General features: G+C 47.8%; 1 protein-coding gene across 1 annotated transcript; it reads left to right on the top strand.

Annotated features, from left to right (window-relative positions):
• Positions 1–753: 753 nt before the first annotated feature.
• Positions 754–10,755, top strand: C13H20orf85 (chromosome 13 C20orf85 homolog). Its single transcript, XM_003252980.1, has 4 exons — positions 754–877; positions 3,261–3,342; positions 5,127–5,228; positions 10,271–10,755. Exons 1-4 carry the CDS (start codon positions 810–812, stop codon positions 10,430–10,432), a joined length of 414 nt encoding a protein of 137 aa, XP_003253028.1. The 5' UTR covers positions 754–809; the 3' UTR covers positions 10,433–10,755.
• The last annotated feature ends 3,283 nt before the right edge of the window (positions 10,756–14,038 follow it).

Below are 14,038 nucleotides of genomic sequence, written 5' to 3'. Positions count from 1 at the left end.
TAGGCAGGGAAAGAGTGTGAGGTGGTGGGGTCCAGAGGTAACATTATCCGTGAATTTCATTTAGGGATTGTTACAAAGAGTGGACGCCAACCAAAACGCATATTTTCTCCAAAGACATGTGCAGTAATATTTATAGCAGCACTTTTGTGGTGGCCAAAAACTCAGTGCAACGCCCATCAGCAAATACCGTTCAGGAGCAGAAATGGACACTAGGGCCAGTCACAGCAATGCGGATGCTCTCTCAATCATGACACTGGGCAAAGGCAGCCAGGCATAAAGGAGAACATCTGGATGGTTCCGCGCACACAAAGTTCAAATCATGGCAAAGCTAATCTTTGCAGAGGGAGTCAATGAGAGCCAGGGAGGACGGTGACCCTGGGAGCCGCTGGGGGAGGCCGGCAATGCTTTGTTTTCTAATCTCCAGGTGGTGGTTACAGGCGAGCCTTCTCTTTGACATACTCAATTAAGCTCTGTACACTTGAGAGTCCGTCCACTTGTAGGTGTGCATACTTCCACTGCGGATTTAAATTTTCAAAGAAGTCTAGGGTGTTAGGTCTGGAGGTTTCCCCAAGGTTTTCCGCAGATGAGCAAATGGGCCTAGAGGTGGACGAAGGGCCCAGACGTGAGCAAAGGATGGCAGCAAGCCCGGACCCAAGGGGCGCGGCGAAAGCACAGCGACCCCACCCTCGCCAGGTGCAGCGCCGTCTCCGCCTCAGAGTCCTGCGTTGCCTGGCAACCGGTCTCCCTGGAGACGCAAGACGCTGAGCCCAGGGCCAGAGCTTGCGGGGCGCACGGAGCCCCCAGGCCTCATGGCGCAGAAACCGCTCAGCACCGCGGCGGCTGAACGCATGAACCTTGTGGCTCAGGATGAGATCTGGTAACGCCTGGGATCCGGTAACGCGGTGGGCTCCTGTTCTCACCTGAAGTGTCCACATCTGGGGTCTCAGTTTCCCCACCAAGTCCAGGAGGTGGTCGACCACTAAACTCGAGGGGCCGAGGGGCGTGCGCTGAGGATGGTCAGGGGCCTTGAGGAAAGGGGTCAATCTTAGGGACATGAGAGCGACAGGAGGGCCTTTCTCCCTCTCCTTCTCCCTCTCCTGTTGGGCCCACCATGATGTGAGAGATTGGCTTTCAACAATCAGCAGAGATTTGCTTGTTGAAATCCAACTAACGTGTTCATGTTTTCTGTTTTCTTTTTTTTTTTTTTTCTTCAGACCTCAGAATCCAACCAGAACGTGTTCATGTTTTTAAGACTGATGATTTTTTTTTTTTTTTTTGAGATGGAGTCTTGCTCTGTCGTCCAGGCTGGAGTGCAGTAGCACAATCTTGGCTCGCTGCAACCTCTGCCTCCTGGATTAAAGCAATTTTCTGCCTCAGCTTCCCAAGGAGCTGGGATTACAGGCGCCCGCCACCATGCCCGGCTAATTTTTTTGTATTTTTTAGTAGAGACGGGCTTTCACCATCTTGGCCAGGCATGTCTTGAACTCCTGACGTCGTGATCCACCCGCCTCAGGCTCCCAAAGTGCTGGGATTACAGGCGTTGAATCACCGCGCCTGGCCAAATTTTTTTTTAAAAAAAGAAAGCAAAAATGCTAATATTTGTTAAATTTGAATGAAATACATGAAAATCCCTTGATTTTCCTGGGTTTTTAAGTAATATATTTTAACTTTAAAGATAGATCCATTTTCTAAAAGATGTCTGTCTAGCAGACATTTGTCATGGATATTTTAATTGGCATGCTATCTGCTACGTATTATTGCATCTCTTTGAAGGTTTAACTCATATGGGAAGTTACTGATTTAGATGCAAGTGACTAACTTGTAGTAACAATAAAACATACTTGTTTACCTTCTAAACTTCAGTTATCCTGTTTACTCTCTCTATAATTTTTACCATTTCCTTGTAAAACCTATATTAGTCACTTCATATGTGTCTTTAAATTGTTTTCACCTGATGAATTTATTTTATGGAAAACTTTATATCACTCTCATAAATAGAAAACCTTTATCATTTGGCATAAAATGCACAACTACTTTTTACAAAATCTTTATCCAAGCGTCCCGACAGGAGATGCTACCACAGCAGGATCTGTTCCCTCTGTCTGAAATGCCCCTTCCTCTCTTCTTCACCAGACAAACTTCTGCTCATCCTTCAAGACCCAAATCTAAATGACCCCTCCTCTTTGAACAGGGCCTGTGGCTACTGAACACTTAAATTGTAACTGGTCCAAATTGGGTTAAGCCGTAAGTGTAAACTGCACAACAAATTACAAAGATTTATTTTTTAAAAAAAGATTATTTAAATGACTGTCAGCCAGGTGTGGTGGCTCACACCTGTAATCCCAGCTTCTTAGGAGGCTGAGGCAGGAGATTTGCTTGAACCTAGGAGGCGGAGGTTGCAGTGAACCTAGATGGTGCCATTGCACTCCATCCTGGGCAAAAAAAGGCGAAACTCCATCAAAAAAAAAAAAAAAAGACCGTCACCTGTTTATTCTTATGTTCTTTTCAATGTAGTTACTAGAACATTTAAAATTGTGTTTGTGGCTTATGTTACATCTTGATTGAAGTAGACTCTGCCTTAGATGCTCACTGCCCAGGGCAAAGAGTTGACCAGGGCCTCCAGAAATGTGGGGTAGGAATATGCTGATATTGATTCCAAAATATAAGAAACTAGAAAACTCAAAATGACTGAATGTTTAATTCCATGTTTGCAAAATGTGGCACGTGGGCTCGTCTACTGCAATGCCACTCAGCTCATGGGTAGTTAGATATAAACGATATTAGCATGGAGCAAAAGCAAGGCCAGATTAGGGTGGGGCAAGTGAGGCACTTGGGCTGCAATAGTTAGGAAATGCTCCATGTCAAGGTTATGCAGATGCTGTCTCTGCACTTGCAGGAAGCAGGGAGTGAGCGCCTCCTCTACTTTTGCACCTCCTCAAATTTTGAGTCATAAGGGCCTCCAAAATAAGAGGTCTGGTACCTGGAAGTCTCCTCAGGCAGAATCGGCCCCCGGACTGGCCCTTACCCAGCATACCCTCCCAGCCGTAACAGCCAACCAGCATCTCTCTTTGGTTAGCCGTGTGTCTCCCTTGCTGGTGGGAGGTGCTCAGTGTCGGAGGTGCTCACGCTCTCTGGCTCCTCACTCCGTCCCTGGTGCAGAACCACTATCCAGTCAATGTTCGTGGAGAATGGAAACGTCCCCCACAGACCCCTTGAACCTTTTTCCATGTTGCCCAGCACTCAGGAACTTTCTTTTTCAGGAAATACCGTCTGAAGGCTGAATCGGAAGCACGGCAAAACTGGCCCCAGAGCTGGGGGTTTTTAGCAACCCCTTTTGCGGAGGTAAATATAAATTGTGTGAGCCCCGAGGTTATAGAATCAATCATTTCAAAGCATGAATGATTACCAAGTCTATAATTTGCAAGAATAAAATTAAAGAGCATGTTGTAGGCAAAGATCACTAACTCCTAAACCAGAAGGTTCCTGCCTTTCACAGATTCCTAGGCACTGACCACATGCCAGGCATGTTCTAGGTGCTTCGGCAGAACCAGCTGATCAAATCTGGACAAGAACCCCGGTGCAGAGATAGGTGCTGTTTTATGCCCATTTACAAATTAGGAAATTGAGCTCTAAGACCTGCAAAGTCACACAACTGATAAGGACCACACTCAGGTGAGAAGCAAGTGGGTCTGATGTCACAGCCACCTGACCTCAGACTTCCCATCTGTAAAGTGGGATGAGAGTCCTCACCTGCCTAACTGAGCGACTGTGAGGTGCAGATACAAGAAGGCCATGGACACCTCGCCTGGCCTAGAGGCCAAGTGGCATATGAGAGATTCTTGGGAAAATGCTGTCGGTATTCCCTAAAGATCGCAAGTCCAGAAGTCGACAGGGACCAGCTAGGTGACAGAAACAGGAGACAGGGCCAAGCATAATCAGAAGGGGTGGGGACTTAGGTAAAGAGGCCACTGGTCCTGTCCAAAGAGGCAGCCAGCATGAGCCCAGCCAAGTGCAACCATATGGGAAAGCCAAGTGCATATTCCCATCACTCAAGAGAGTCAAGAAAGCCAGATGTTTACCTGAAATTTTCTCAGTCTAGAATGAAATGCTTATGTGGGTTGTGGTGGGGTGGTGGCCACCAATCTGCAACCTCTCAAACTTCAGGACAGAACACAAGAGATGCAGAATTAATTAAAACACCACATCAGTCAAAGTATCCATGATTCACAGCAGTGTAAACCCCATTTGTAATTCATCCCACTCTACTAGCTTTGAAATTATGCTGTTCTTAATGAGGGTGTTTTTAATTCTTAGAGGGTTCCACAATTTGAAATTTTATGCATAGAATGAGTTCTTAGTAATAGAATATGCATAAAGAGTCTATATTAATATTCTTTATATGTAATTAAATTGGGTTTTCAAAAAGCTTGATATTGCTTGAAAAATTAAAAAGGGGAGTGGAGGCTCTCCTCTAATATTTTAAAGTTTGGTCCTGAAAACTTTTTGGCATTTTTTGTTAGTTTGTTTGTTGTTGTTTGAGACAGGGTCTGGATCTGTCACCCAGGCTGGAGTACAGTGGCAAGATCTCAGCTCACTGCAGCATCCACCTCCAGGCTCAAGCCATCCTGTCACCTTGGCTCCCAAGTAGCTGGGACCACAGGCACACGCCACCACGCCCAGCTAATTTTTGTATTTTTTGTAGAGATGGGGTCTTGCTAAGTTGCCGAGGCTGGTCTTGAACTCCTGAGCTCAAGCAATCCTCCCACCTCGGCATCCCAAAGTGTTGGGATTACAGGCATGAGCCACCATGCTCAACCCTTTTGGGCATTTTAAAATTTGAGTCCATAACTGGTAACATTTTCTCAAATTCCCCCACAGGGGATGTAAATCAGGAGGCTGTGGTGAGCAGAGGAAGGGATGGAGATGTGTCTCGGCTTTGGGTGCAGCAGGCCTGCGTTGAGGTCTCCACCCTACTTTCCTAACGGTGTAACTAAGACAAGCCCCTGCCTCCCATTTCCATGCCCCACTTCTGTGTCTATAAAATGTGCCTTCTAGGGGAAGCAAGGGGGAGGACACTTCCCCCAGCTTCATCCCAAGGCTTCCCGTCTCTGGGGATTCTGTTTCAGTTGATCAAGTGTGAAGAAGACCTCCCCACCCCAAAGCCCAAAATTGAGCTTCCTGAGCGTTTCCGCATCCGGCCGGTGACCCCAGTAGAGAAGTACATCAAGGTTCGAAATTTTGTTTTTAAATACTCATTTTCCTAAGTAAGAAATAAGCCCCAATGGAAACTGACGGCTCCAGATGTGCAAAGCCAGCACTGAAGGTAAGAGCACAGCGGTGCCAGGTGCAGAGTCCAGGTCCACGCCCTTCCCAAACCCAGCCATGGGAAACATGCCAGGCTAAAGTCTACACGTGCGAGCGCCATGACCTCCTGCTCTGCAGAAGCAGAGAGAAGGCAGGAAAATGGGGTCTTCATGCGTTCTTTCAGCAAACATTTCCAGGATGTGGGCAGGAAGGCAGGGCAGACCCAGGCAGGGACTCTGGAATCAAACCACCAGATCCCTGTGCTGATAGGCTGCCCACCTTCTGTGTGGTCTTGTGCAAGTGGCTTGACCTCTCTGTGTCTCCCCTGCCTCTCTTATACAATGGGGGTTAATGAAGCACCTACTTCAGGGAGTGCCATCAGGGTTCAGCGGGCTGCCCAGCATGTTTAGAGAGTGCCGATGACAGTCAGCTATTACTAAGGTGCCACAGCTTGGTTGGGAAAACAGTAATGAACGAGAAGACCCCAGCCCACATGTCTGGGTCCAGAGAACCAACGTTAACCAAGAAAATCAAAACCATTTGGATACGCTGTGCTAGCACCATGGAGGAAACAGGCTGGTGGTGTGTCACAGGATAAGAGAGGGCAGGGTGGTCAGGGAAGGTGCCCTTTGAGCTGAGGACTGAAGGATGACCAGGCACCAGCCCTAGGAAAAGTATTCTAGGCACAGGGACCAGCATGTACGAAAGCCCTGAGGCAGAACACAGGCTGCTATGTTTCAGGAACAGCAAGGCAAGGCGATGTGGCGGGAGCTTGGGTGGAGGGTGGGGGCAGGAGGAGAAGGTGTGGGTGGAGAAGGGATATGAGTGGAGAAGTGGGCAGGCTAGAAGAAGGAGTTGCAATTGGAGCCCAATTTAGAGCAGAAGCCACTGGAGGGTTGTAAGTAGGGCCGTGGGAAGGTGAGACCTGCCTATTGGAAAGATGGCTCTGGTTGCTAAGTGGAGAAAAGATTGTGGGGAGAGGGACAGGAGTGACCGGGCCAAACCCAGAGAGGCCTTAGACGATGCTCTCACCTGAAGCCTACACCGCAGCGGACACGGCTCAGATCCCTCTAGAAACTGTTGAGCTCCATATGTCTCATGGGTCTGTCATTTTGGCCGGGAGTTCTGCCCTCTGCCGAGCTATGGAGAAGGTGGTTCTGCGTGCGGACGCGGATAGCAGGTGAAAACCCAAGATGAAGGCCGCAGGGCAGGGGGAGTTCAGCTGCAGCCCTTTGCCTGGCACGCTCATGGTCTGATGGGGTAGCTGGCACGCAGTGAGCATTTGGGGGGTATGCATCTGTGAGCCCCAACGAATGAATGAATGAATGAGTTCCATTGAGTTATGTTGACAGTTTTTCCCCCAAATATAAAGCAATATCGAGTCACTGCTAAAAATTATTTAGAAATATAGCAAAATATAAGATAATTAAAACCCGCATATAGACTCTTACCCATGATTAACATTTTGAGGGAGTTCCTTCCAGAGGTTTTCCTACACATCCGTTGACCTGTAAGAGTAACCACCCCGCCAGCTCAAGCTCTTATTATCATCTCTTAGCCGCTCACCGTGCTGACTGCTTTACATGGGGTGACTCATCTTATTCCACTGCAGCCCCAGATATTATCATCCTCAAACCGATTTTGCAGATGGGAAAGCTGAAGCTAAAAAAAGCTGAATTCCTTTCTCTGGCCACACAGCAAGTGTGTCTGATTCCAGAGCCCTGCTTTTAAATGTTACCCTCAAATATTCCTCAAATGTATGTTCATGTATATGTATATACACACTTGTGCACACACACACATACTTTTTAGGTATATGTTTACAAATCAAATTACACAGGCTGCTTTGTAATCTCATTTTTCCACCTACAACATACCCTGGACATCTTTCCATGCAGTTTAAAAAGCACTCTAAATCGCTATTATATTAATGGCTGTGTTTTTCTCCACTGTGTGGATATGTCATAATTTATTTAACCATCCCCCTATCCCTGGCCATCGAGGTTGTATCCAGCATGAGATTTGGAAGAATAACCCTGCAAGGAACACCCTTGTAGACGCAGCAATTTGCTCTGGGTCCGTAATTTTCTTGGTATTAGTGCCTACAAAGGTGATTGTTCAGATGAAATGCACACATTTAAGGAGCTCGCTCTCCTGTGGCCTAGAACACTGGGCTGGCCAGAAAACAGAGGAAGAGAGACTGGGATATAGGTCGGACATTTTTCCAGAGCTGGGCTTTAATTCTGCCAACTCCCTGCCTCCACCTGCCTCCATCCCAAGAATACGGTGGCATTGGATCTGCTTAGTGTCTGTAATGTCCCTCACCCACACGCTGTCCCCACAGATCCCTTGCCTGCCCATGAGACTGGACTTTCCCTCTGCCACCAGGGCCCCTGGGCCTGCTCTGCACAACCACAGTTATTCTCTTTCCAAAGAAAGCGCCCCCACCTAGATACCAGAGAGGTGCCCCTCCTGGAGGATGGGAAACAGGGAGGAACCATCCAGGCACCAGAACAAACCAAAACATGGTTTTCTCCTGTGAGAGACTCCTGTCTAGGAGCAAGGGCCAGCTCTTAAAGCCACACTCACCAGACAGAGCCCGGGGGCTGGCAGACAGAGCCCGTGGGGTGGCAGGGGTACGGACAAGAACCTTGATTCAGGCGAGAAAGGTCCCCAGCCTCTGCTTCCCTCCAAACTTCCTTTCTTGCCCAAGAAATGGTAACGGTGGCCAGACGCAGTGGCTCACGCCTGTAATCCCAGCACTTTGGGAGGCCGAAACGGGAGGATCACAAGGTCAGGAGATTGAGACCATCCTGGCTAACACGGTGAAACCCCATCTCTACTAAAACTATAAAAAAATTAGCCAGGCGTGGTGGCGGGCACCTGTAGTCCCAGCTACTCAGGAGGCTGAGGCAGGAGAACGACGTGAACCTGGGAGGTGGAGCTTGCAGTGAGCCGAGATCGCGCCACTGCACTCCAGCCTGGGCGACAGAGCGAGACTCCATCTCAAAAAAAAAAGGTAACTGGTTTCCTTCTTCCACCTTTCTTCCACCTTCCCATCCTCTCATTGGTGACCAGAGCCTTTAAAAATATATTTATTTTTAATAGGTAACCTTGATACCTAAAAGGGCATCTGATGAGTTGCCTCCCTCCCTCTGACCCCTGGAGCCACTGTCACCCACTTGTCATGCACTCTTGCATAGACAAGGACATCCATGGGCCTCTGGCCTCATTGTCTTATTACACAGCTTGTACCATACTTTGAATAGTTTTGTGCACCTCTTTTCTCTTAGAAGTTTATCTCATCCTTCTAAATCATTGCAAGGCACACCACGGTGTGGACGGGCCATAGTGAATGAGCCTCCGTGGGTGGATATGCAGCTTATTTCCAGTCGTCTGCTATTAAAAACAGCTCCGCAAGGCATCCCTTGCACCACCATGGGTGTGTACATGTGTAGCTATCAGGATATTTTGGAATGAATGCCTCAGAGTAGATTGTTGGGTCAAAGGGTGTTTGCATCAGCACTTTCAAAAGATAATTGCCAGGCTGGGCATGGTGGCTCATACCTATAATCCCAACACTTTGGGAGGCCGAGGCAGGTGGATCAACTGAGGTCAAGAGTTCGAGACCAGCCTGGCCAACATGGTGAAACCCCGTCTCTACTAAAAATACAAAAATTAGCTGGGCATGATGGCACTTACCTGTAATCCCAGCCACTCGGGAGCTGAGGCAAGAGAATCACTTGAACCCAGGAGGCGGAGGTTTCAGTGAACTGAGATTGCACCATTGCACTCTAGCCTGGATGACAGAGCAAGACTCCATCTCAAAAAAGAAAAAAAAGATAATTGCCATATCGCCCTTGCTCCTATAATGCTCTTGTTAATGGTGGTGTTTTCATCTTTTTGCCCCTCTGCTGGGTGAAACATGATGTGTCACAGTGGATTTCAACTGCATTTCTTTTACGAGATAGATAAAGACTTGGAAGTTAGTCTGTGTGCTCCCAAAGGCCTGGCTGGACAAACAGCTTTGAGAGCTGCTTCCCTTCTGAACAATTCTTCTTGTAGCTGGTTCAAGGAAGCTTTGGCCCCTCTGGCATTCGTTGATGACCCGCCCTACATGTAGCCTTGCAGGAGACTAATTTTAGGAGTTCATCAAGAACATATGTTAAGGGGTTTCGTCCACCAGCAGCAGCCAGCCCACTCGGGACCATCCCCTTCTGCCACTGCCTCACCGGCAGGTTCCATTAGTAAAAGTGAACTCATAACCCCAAGCATATTAAACCTCTTTATCTCAGTTCTTCTGCTAGAACAAATGTCCCGCACTGTTGCCTTTGTTCAAATCCCCTTATGCAGAGCAGATTATTTCAAAAGAAGGGGAAAACCTGCCTAAACGTTTACCCTCATTTTCCAAAATGTCAAATCTGTCCAAGGAATTGACAAATGAAGTTGTGTTTTTTCATTCCAGATAGAAGCCCATGTTCCTTTTGGTTTTGAAAAGTAAATTCAGCTGCTTTTCATTCCTGTGATCTCCACGGTTTGGAGTGTGTGTGTATATACAGATGCATTTCGTACAGCCTTCTCATCAAAACAGGGTGGTGTACACCTGCCACCATGGCATCTGACGATAGTGCCATATATTTTATAAAAGGCAGTGAAAACTGTAGCACTTGATATTTCTGCATCCTTTTTTTCTCTTTGCTTTCTTACCAAATAAAAATTATTTTGCTGGAAGTCATGAATTAAATATGTTAGGCATTACACGATAAAGAAACATGTTTGATGTTCCTCACTTCCAGGAAAGATGAGAGCCTCTGAGTCCAGCTGATTGGAATGTGCTTGTTTTCAGTACACATCAGGGAGGCTGGCTTCCCTTTCTGTCTTTTCCACCCCTGCCTCACATGCCAATGCTGGGTGCCTCGTGTCTCTGTGGCCGAAGGTCACTAAATCCCCTGCATTTCCATTTCAGGTCCTTCCGTCCCCTCCAGTCCCACAGACCACCCAGGGCTTCATCGGCTGGAGATCTGCAGTGCCAGGCCTGAACAAGTGCCTGGAGCTCGACAATGAGATCAGAAGCTGCAAAGGTGCTTTTGCGCGAGAGCTGTGCTGGCCCAAGCAGGGCGTGCACTGAATTCAGATGGAGCTCTGCCCAGGGGTGCTGCATGTCGGTCACCAGGCACCCGGGGCCATGCCAGGGAAAGGAAGAGCTCCCCTGAATCCCGAGGACACAGTCCCCTGCGTACTTGCTCATGGGATGTTGCAAAGAACACAAAGTGTGCCTTAGACATTCTCAACTCATCCGCGTCTCCCTTCCAGAATGTTCACGTCCACACCCATTCTTGGTAATGAATAACGCTTCTCTCATTTGTTTTTGATATCTTGGGAGTTTCTATGCAGGGCTTTAAAAAAATAATAAGTGATTCAATTTTAAAAATATGTGTCTAGGTCCTTCAATGTAGCTTTTCATTGCACCTATCACCATCCTTATTTATAATGAACTTGTTGATCAGGTGGTTCTCTATCCAGATATCCCTGGGCCTGTTTTTCAGGAAGAATAATACACTTAGAGAATCCCTTGGCTCTCCTTGCTCAAGATATTTGCAATAAGTTAACAGCTTTAAAGGCAGAACTGAGTCCAAAATTTGCCACTGGGTGTAGATTCACAGGAGAAAAATGGGTTTCCCAATCCCTCTAAGAAAACCATTGCTGCTGACCTGTCCCAGTCACCCCCGGTCCAGCACAGAAAGCTCCAGGCTGCCCAACTGGGTCATTTTCCTTCCCCGAGTACATCAACACCACAGTTACCATTTTCTTTCTAAACACTGTCTAGCTGTCTCTCTTCTCCTACTCCTACAAATGGGGGCTGGGGACATGGAGTGTCCAGCTGGCCAGAAGGAAAAGCCAGCATGCCCTCAGGCCTCATGAACTGGACCCCAAAAAGTAGGAGAGCAGAGTTTGCAGCAGCCTGTGGGAGCTGGTTTGTGTTTCATTTCCAAGGAGTAGGGGGTTGGCACGCTCTTCAGACCCGGCATAGACAGGGCAGGAGGGGCTGTGTTCAGTTACCCACCCTCCATGGAAGCACAGGCCTTCCTCCCCTTTGTTGGTCAGGCCTCACTGTTCCTGGGATGGATTCCTCCATTTATTTGGCTGACTGGGGCCTGAGGGGACTTCCATTGGGTAAGACCATTGACAAGGCCCAGCTACCAAAACATGTCCTGTTCACCTTCCTGTCCAGCCATGGGTGGGTGTGCTGGAGCCAACCCAGGAATCCCTCCATTAAGGCCTCTGAGAACCTAAGTCCTCTAAGCCCTGAACACTGGCTGCCACCCCTCTGGCATGTTCCTAAAGGGACTCCATGATTTGAGGGTCACTAAATATCAGGGGACAAAATTCCTATCAAATCTGGGCCCTCCTCTGCAAGCTGTGGGCTCAGAGCTCCCAAATCTCAGAAGCCCCAGCAGAAGAGCTTCTCTTATTCAGGGACTCTGTTCTCTGTAAAAACTACCAGCCTTCCTCTTTCCAAGGGTCTGGCTGCAGACACCAACTACTCAGTGCTGAGAACAGAGCCACATAGCAGAAGCCTTCTCCCAGCCACCTAGATGGTTCTCTGTCTCCCCACACCACTCCTCCAACCCAAGTGGGAAACTCCTAGATTGGCATGGGCTGCCCAACCCAGAAGAGCTGATACCCAAGAGAACAGCCCTTCAAGGAGCCTTCTCATTACCTCTGAGCATGGTGCCCACACACATCGCTGGGCATAGGGGCCAGGGCCATCAAGAAACATCACGGCTATTTAGGTTCTGAGAAAAGGGGGAGCAAGGTATTTGGTTGAATTGTGACCCCCAGAAAGATATGAAGTCCTAGCTTCCAGTACCCGTGGAGGTGAACTTACCTGGAAATATAAGGTCATTGCAGATGTGATTAGTTAGACGAAGATGAGGTCTTATAGAAGTAGGGTGGACTGTTAATCCAGTGCGATTGGTGTCCTCATGAGAAGAGGAGAGAGTGACACGCAGCGGGGACACAGTCATGTGGAGACATAGACATGCAGGAGAGGGCACCATGCCACACCAGAGGCAGAAATGGGAGGGATGCGTCTACCAGCCACAGAATGCCAACATTTGCAGGCAAACCATGAGAAACTAGGAAGAGGCGAGGAAGGATTCTACCCCATAGATTTCAGAGGGAGCCTAGCCCTGCCGATGACTTGACTTCAGACTTCTGGACTCTGGGACGGTGACAGAACACATTTCTATTGCTTTATGCCACCCCATTTGGGGTACTGGGTACAGCAGCCCCAGGAAATGAAGATAGCCTTGAACACATGTTACCTCCTCCTCTCTCCTCCCCTACTCAGAAAACATCCCTCTCTGACCATGTGTCTTTCACTGGTCTTGACCCGGGCTGAGTCTATAACAGACAGATCACATGGCCCCTCAAACTCCGAAGATGTTTCTAATCACCCAGAGGTTTAGCCTGATGTAGACTAAACAATTGAATGCTTGGCCAAGCCTGTCCCTATTAAATCCTAATGTTTTGGCATCCAAGTCATTGCTGCAGGCAAAGCATCTGCCCATGGAGGAACATTTGTCTCTTCTTGTGATCAGATACCTCCACCACAGTCAAGCAGCGGCCGGAAAGCGGGATTGCTTTGTACTGACCTCTGTCTCAGCCGCATTTCCGTCCCATTGCCAGAGTAGAGACAGCACCCACCTTGGTGGGGGATGAACCTCCAACGGCAGGTTGTTGTTAGTTCTAATTCTTGATCACAAAACAAATCTAGGATTCATCATCCATGTCATCTGCATGCCCACAACAGGTGGCAGCAAAAATTTAGCCCAAAAGGTGGGCTCCCTTGACCTGTCCTGACCCCTAGCCTGGACAGGAAACCAACATGTCCATTTTTACTGAAACTCAGGGGTGAATTAACTTTCGCCCTGGTTTTCACTAACCAGTGTATGTTGACCAACAGCCCTGACTTTTAGGGAAACTAACCAGCAGATCTTTCTGGTGGAAATTATCAGAGTGGACCTGAGAAAGCCATGCCACTGTGTGGACAGCTGAACCTGCAGAAAGCCAGAAATCCCAGTGAGGAAGGCCTCTGAGGCTGGCCCATGCCTCCTGGCCACAGCGTACAAGTGGAGGAAATGGGTGTGGGTGTACCCGTGTTGTATCCATTTAACTCCAGTTCCTTGTGAGGACAAAAATTCAAGACACTCAGATCCAAAGTCTGAAGACACACATGTTCTCTGGACAATCAGCAGGTGAATACCTTTCAATATCTCACAAATTATTTGATGCTTTTTTGCTACCCTTCAATTTAAATGAAGCTCACTCCAAGTTTATATACATGTGTTTAATGCCCTTTAAAACTATTCCTACTTAAGATATTACAGTGCAGTTTTTTTTTTTTTTTTTTGGACTTTTGCTCTTGACAATACATAGATGGTTAGATATTTTCAACTAACTGACATCTAGGAAGTCTTAGTTGGCGGGTTTTTTTTCCTTCTGTCCCCAGTAATGTATTCACCAACTAACCACATATGTGCTTGCATTTAAAGAAATAAAAACAAGGCAACATTTCTGCAGGTATCAAATTCCAATGCCATGGTCCTCCCTACCGACACCATCGCCCTGGACTCACAGAATGACCTTTTGGCATTAAGCAATTTGGGCTGCACTCGTGAGTTTGTAACAGACCACAAATGTCCAGTCAACGGCCCCAGCTGAGAATCGA

Source organism: Nomascus leucogenys, chromosome 13 (assembly GCF_006542625.1).
Source record: "Nomascus leucogenys isolate Asia chromosome 13, Asia_NLE_v1, whole genome shotgun sequence".
NCBI classification, from domain to species: domain Eukaryota; kingdom Metazoa; phylum Chordata; class Mammalia; order Primates; family Hylobatidae; genus Nomascus; species Nomascus leucogenys.
The sequence above is the reverse complement of the archived record's forward strand: the minus strand, read 5'-3'. Positions and strand labels throughout refer to the sequence as shown.

Excerpts from the sequence above, each read along its gene's own strand:
- C13H20orf85 (XM_003252980.1), top strand. The coding sequence starts at position 810 with ATGGCGCAGAAACCGCTCAGCACCGCGGCGGCTGAACGCATGAACCTT. Across the intron at positions 878-3,260 it reads GTGGCTCAGGATGAGATCTG|GAAATACCGTCTGAAGGCTG; the intron begins GTAACGCCTGGG and ends TTTCTTTTTCAG. Across the intron at positions 3,343-5,126 it reads TAGCAACCCCTTTTGCGGAG|TTGATCAAGTGTGAAGAAGA; the intron begins GTAAATATAAAT and ends ATTCTGTTTCAG.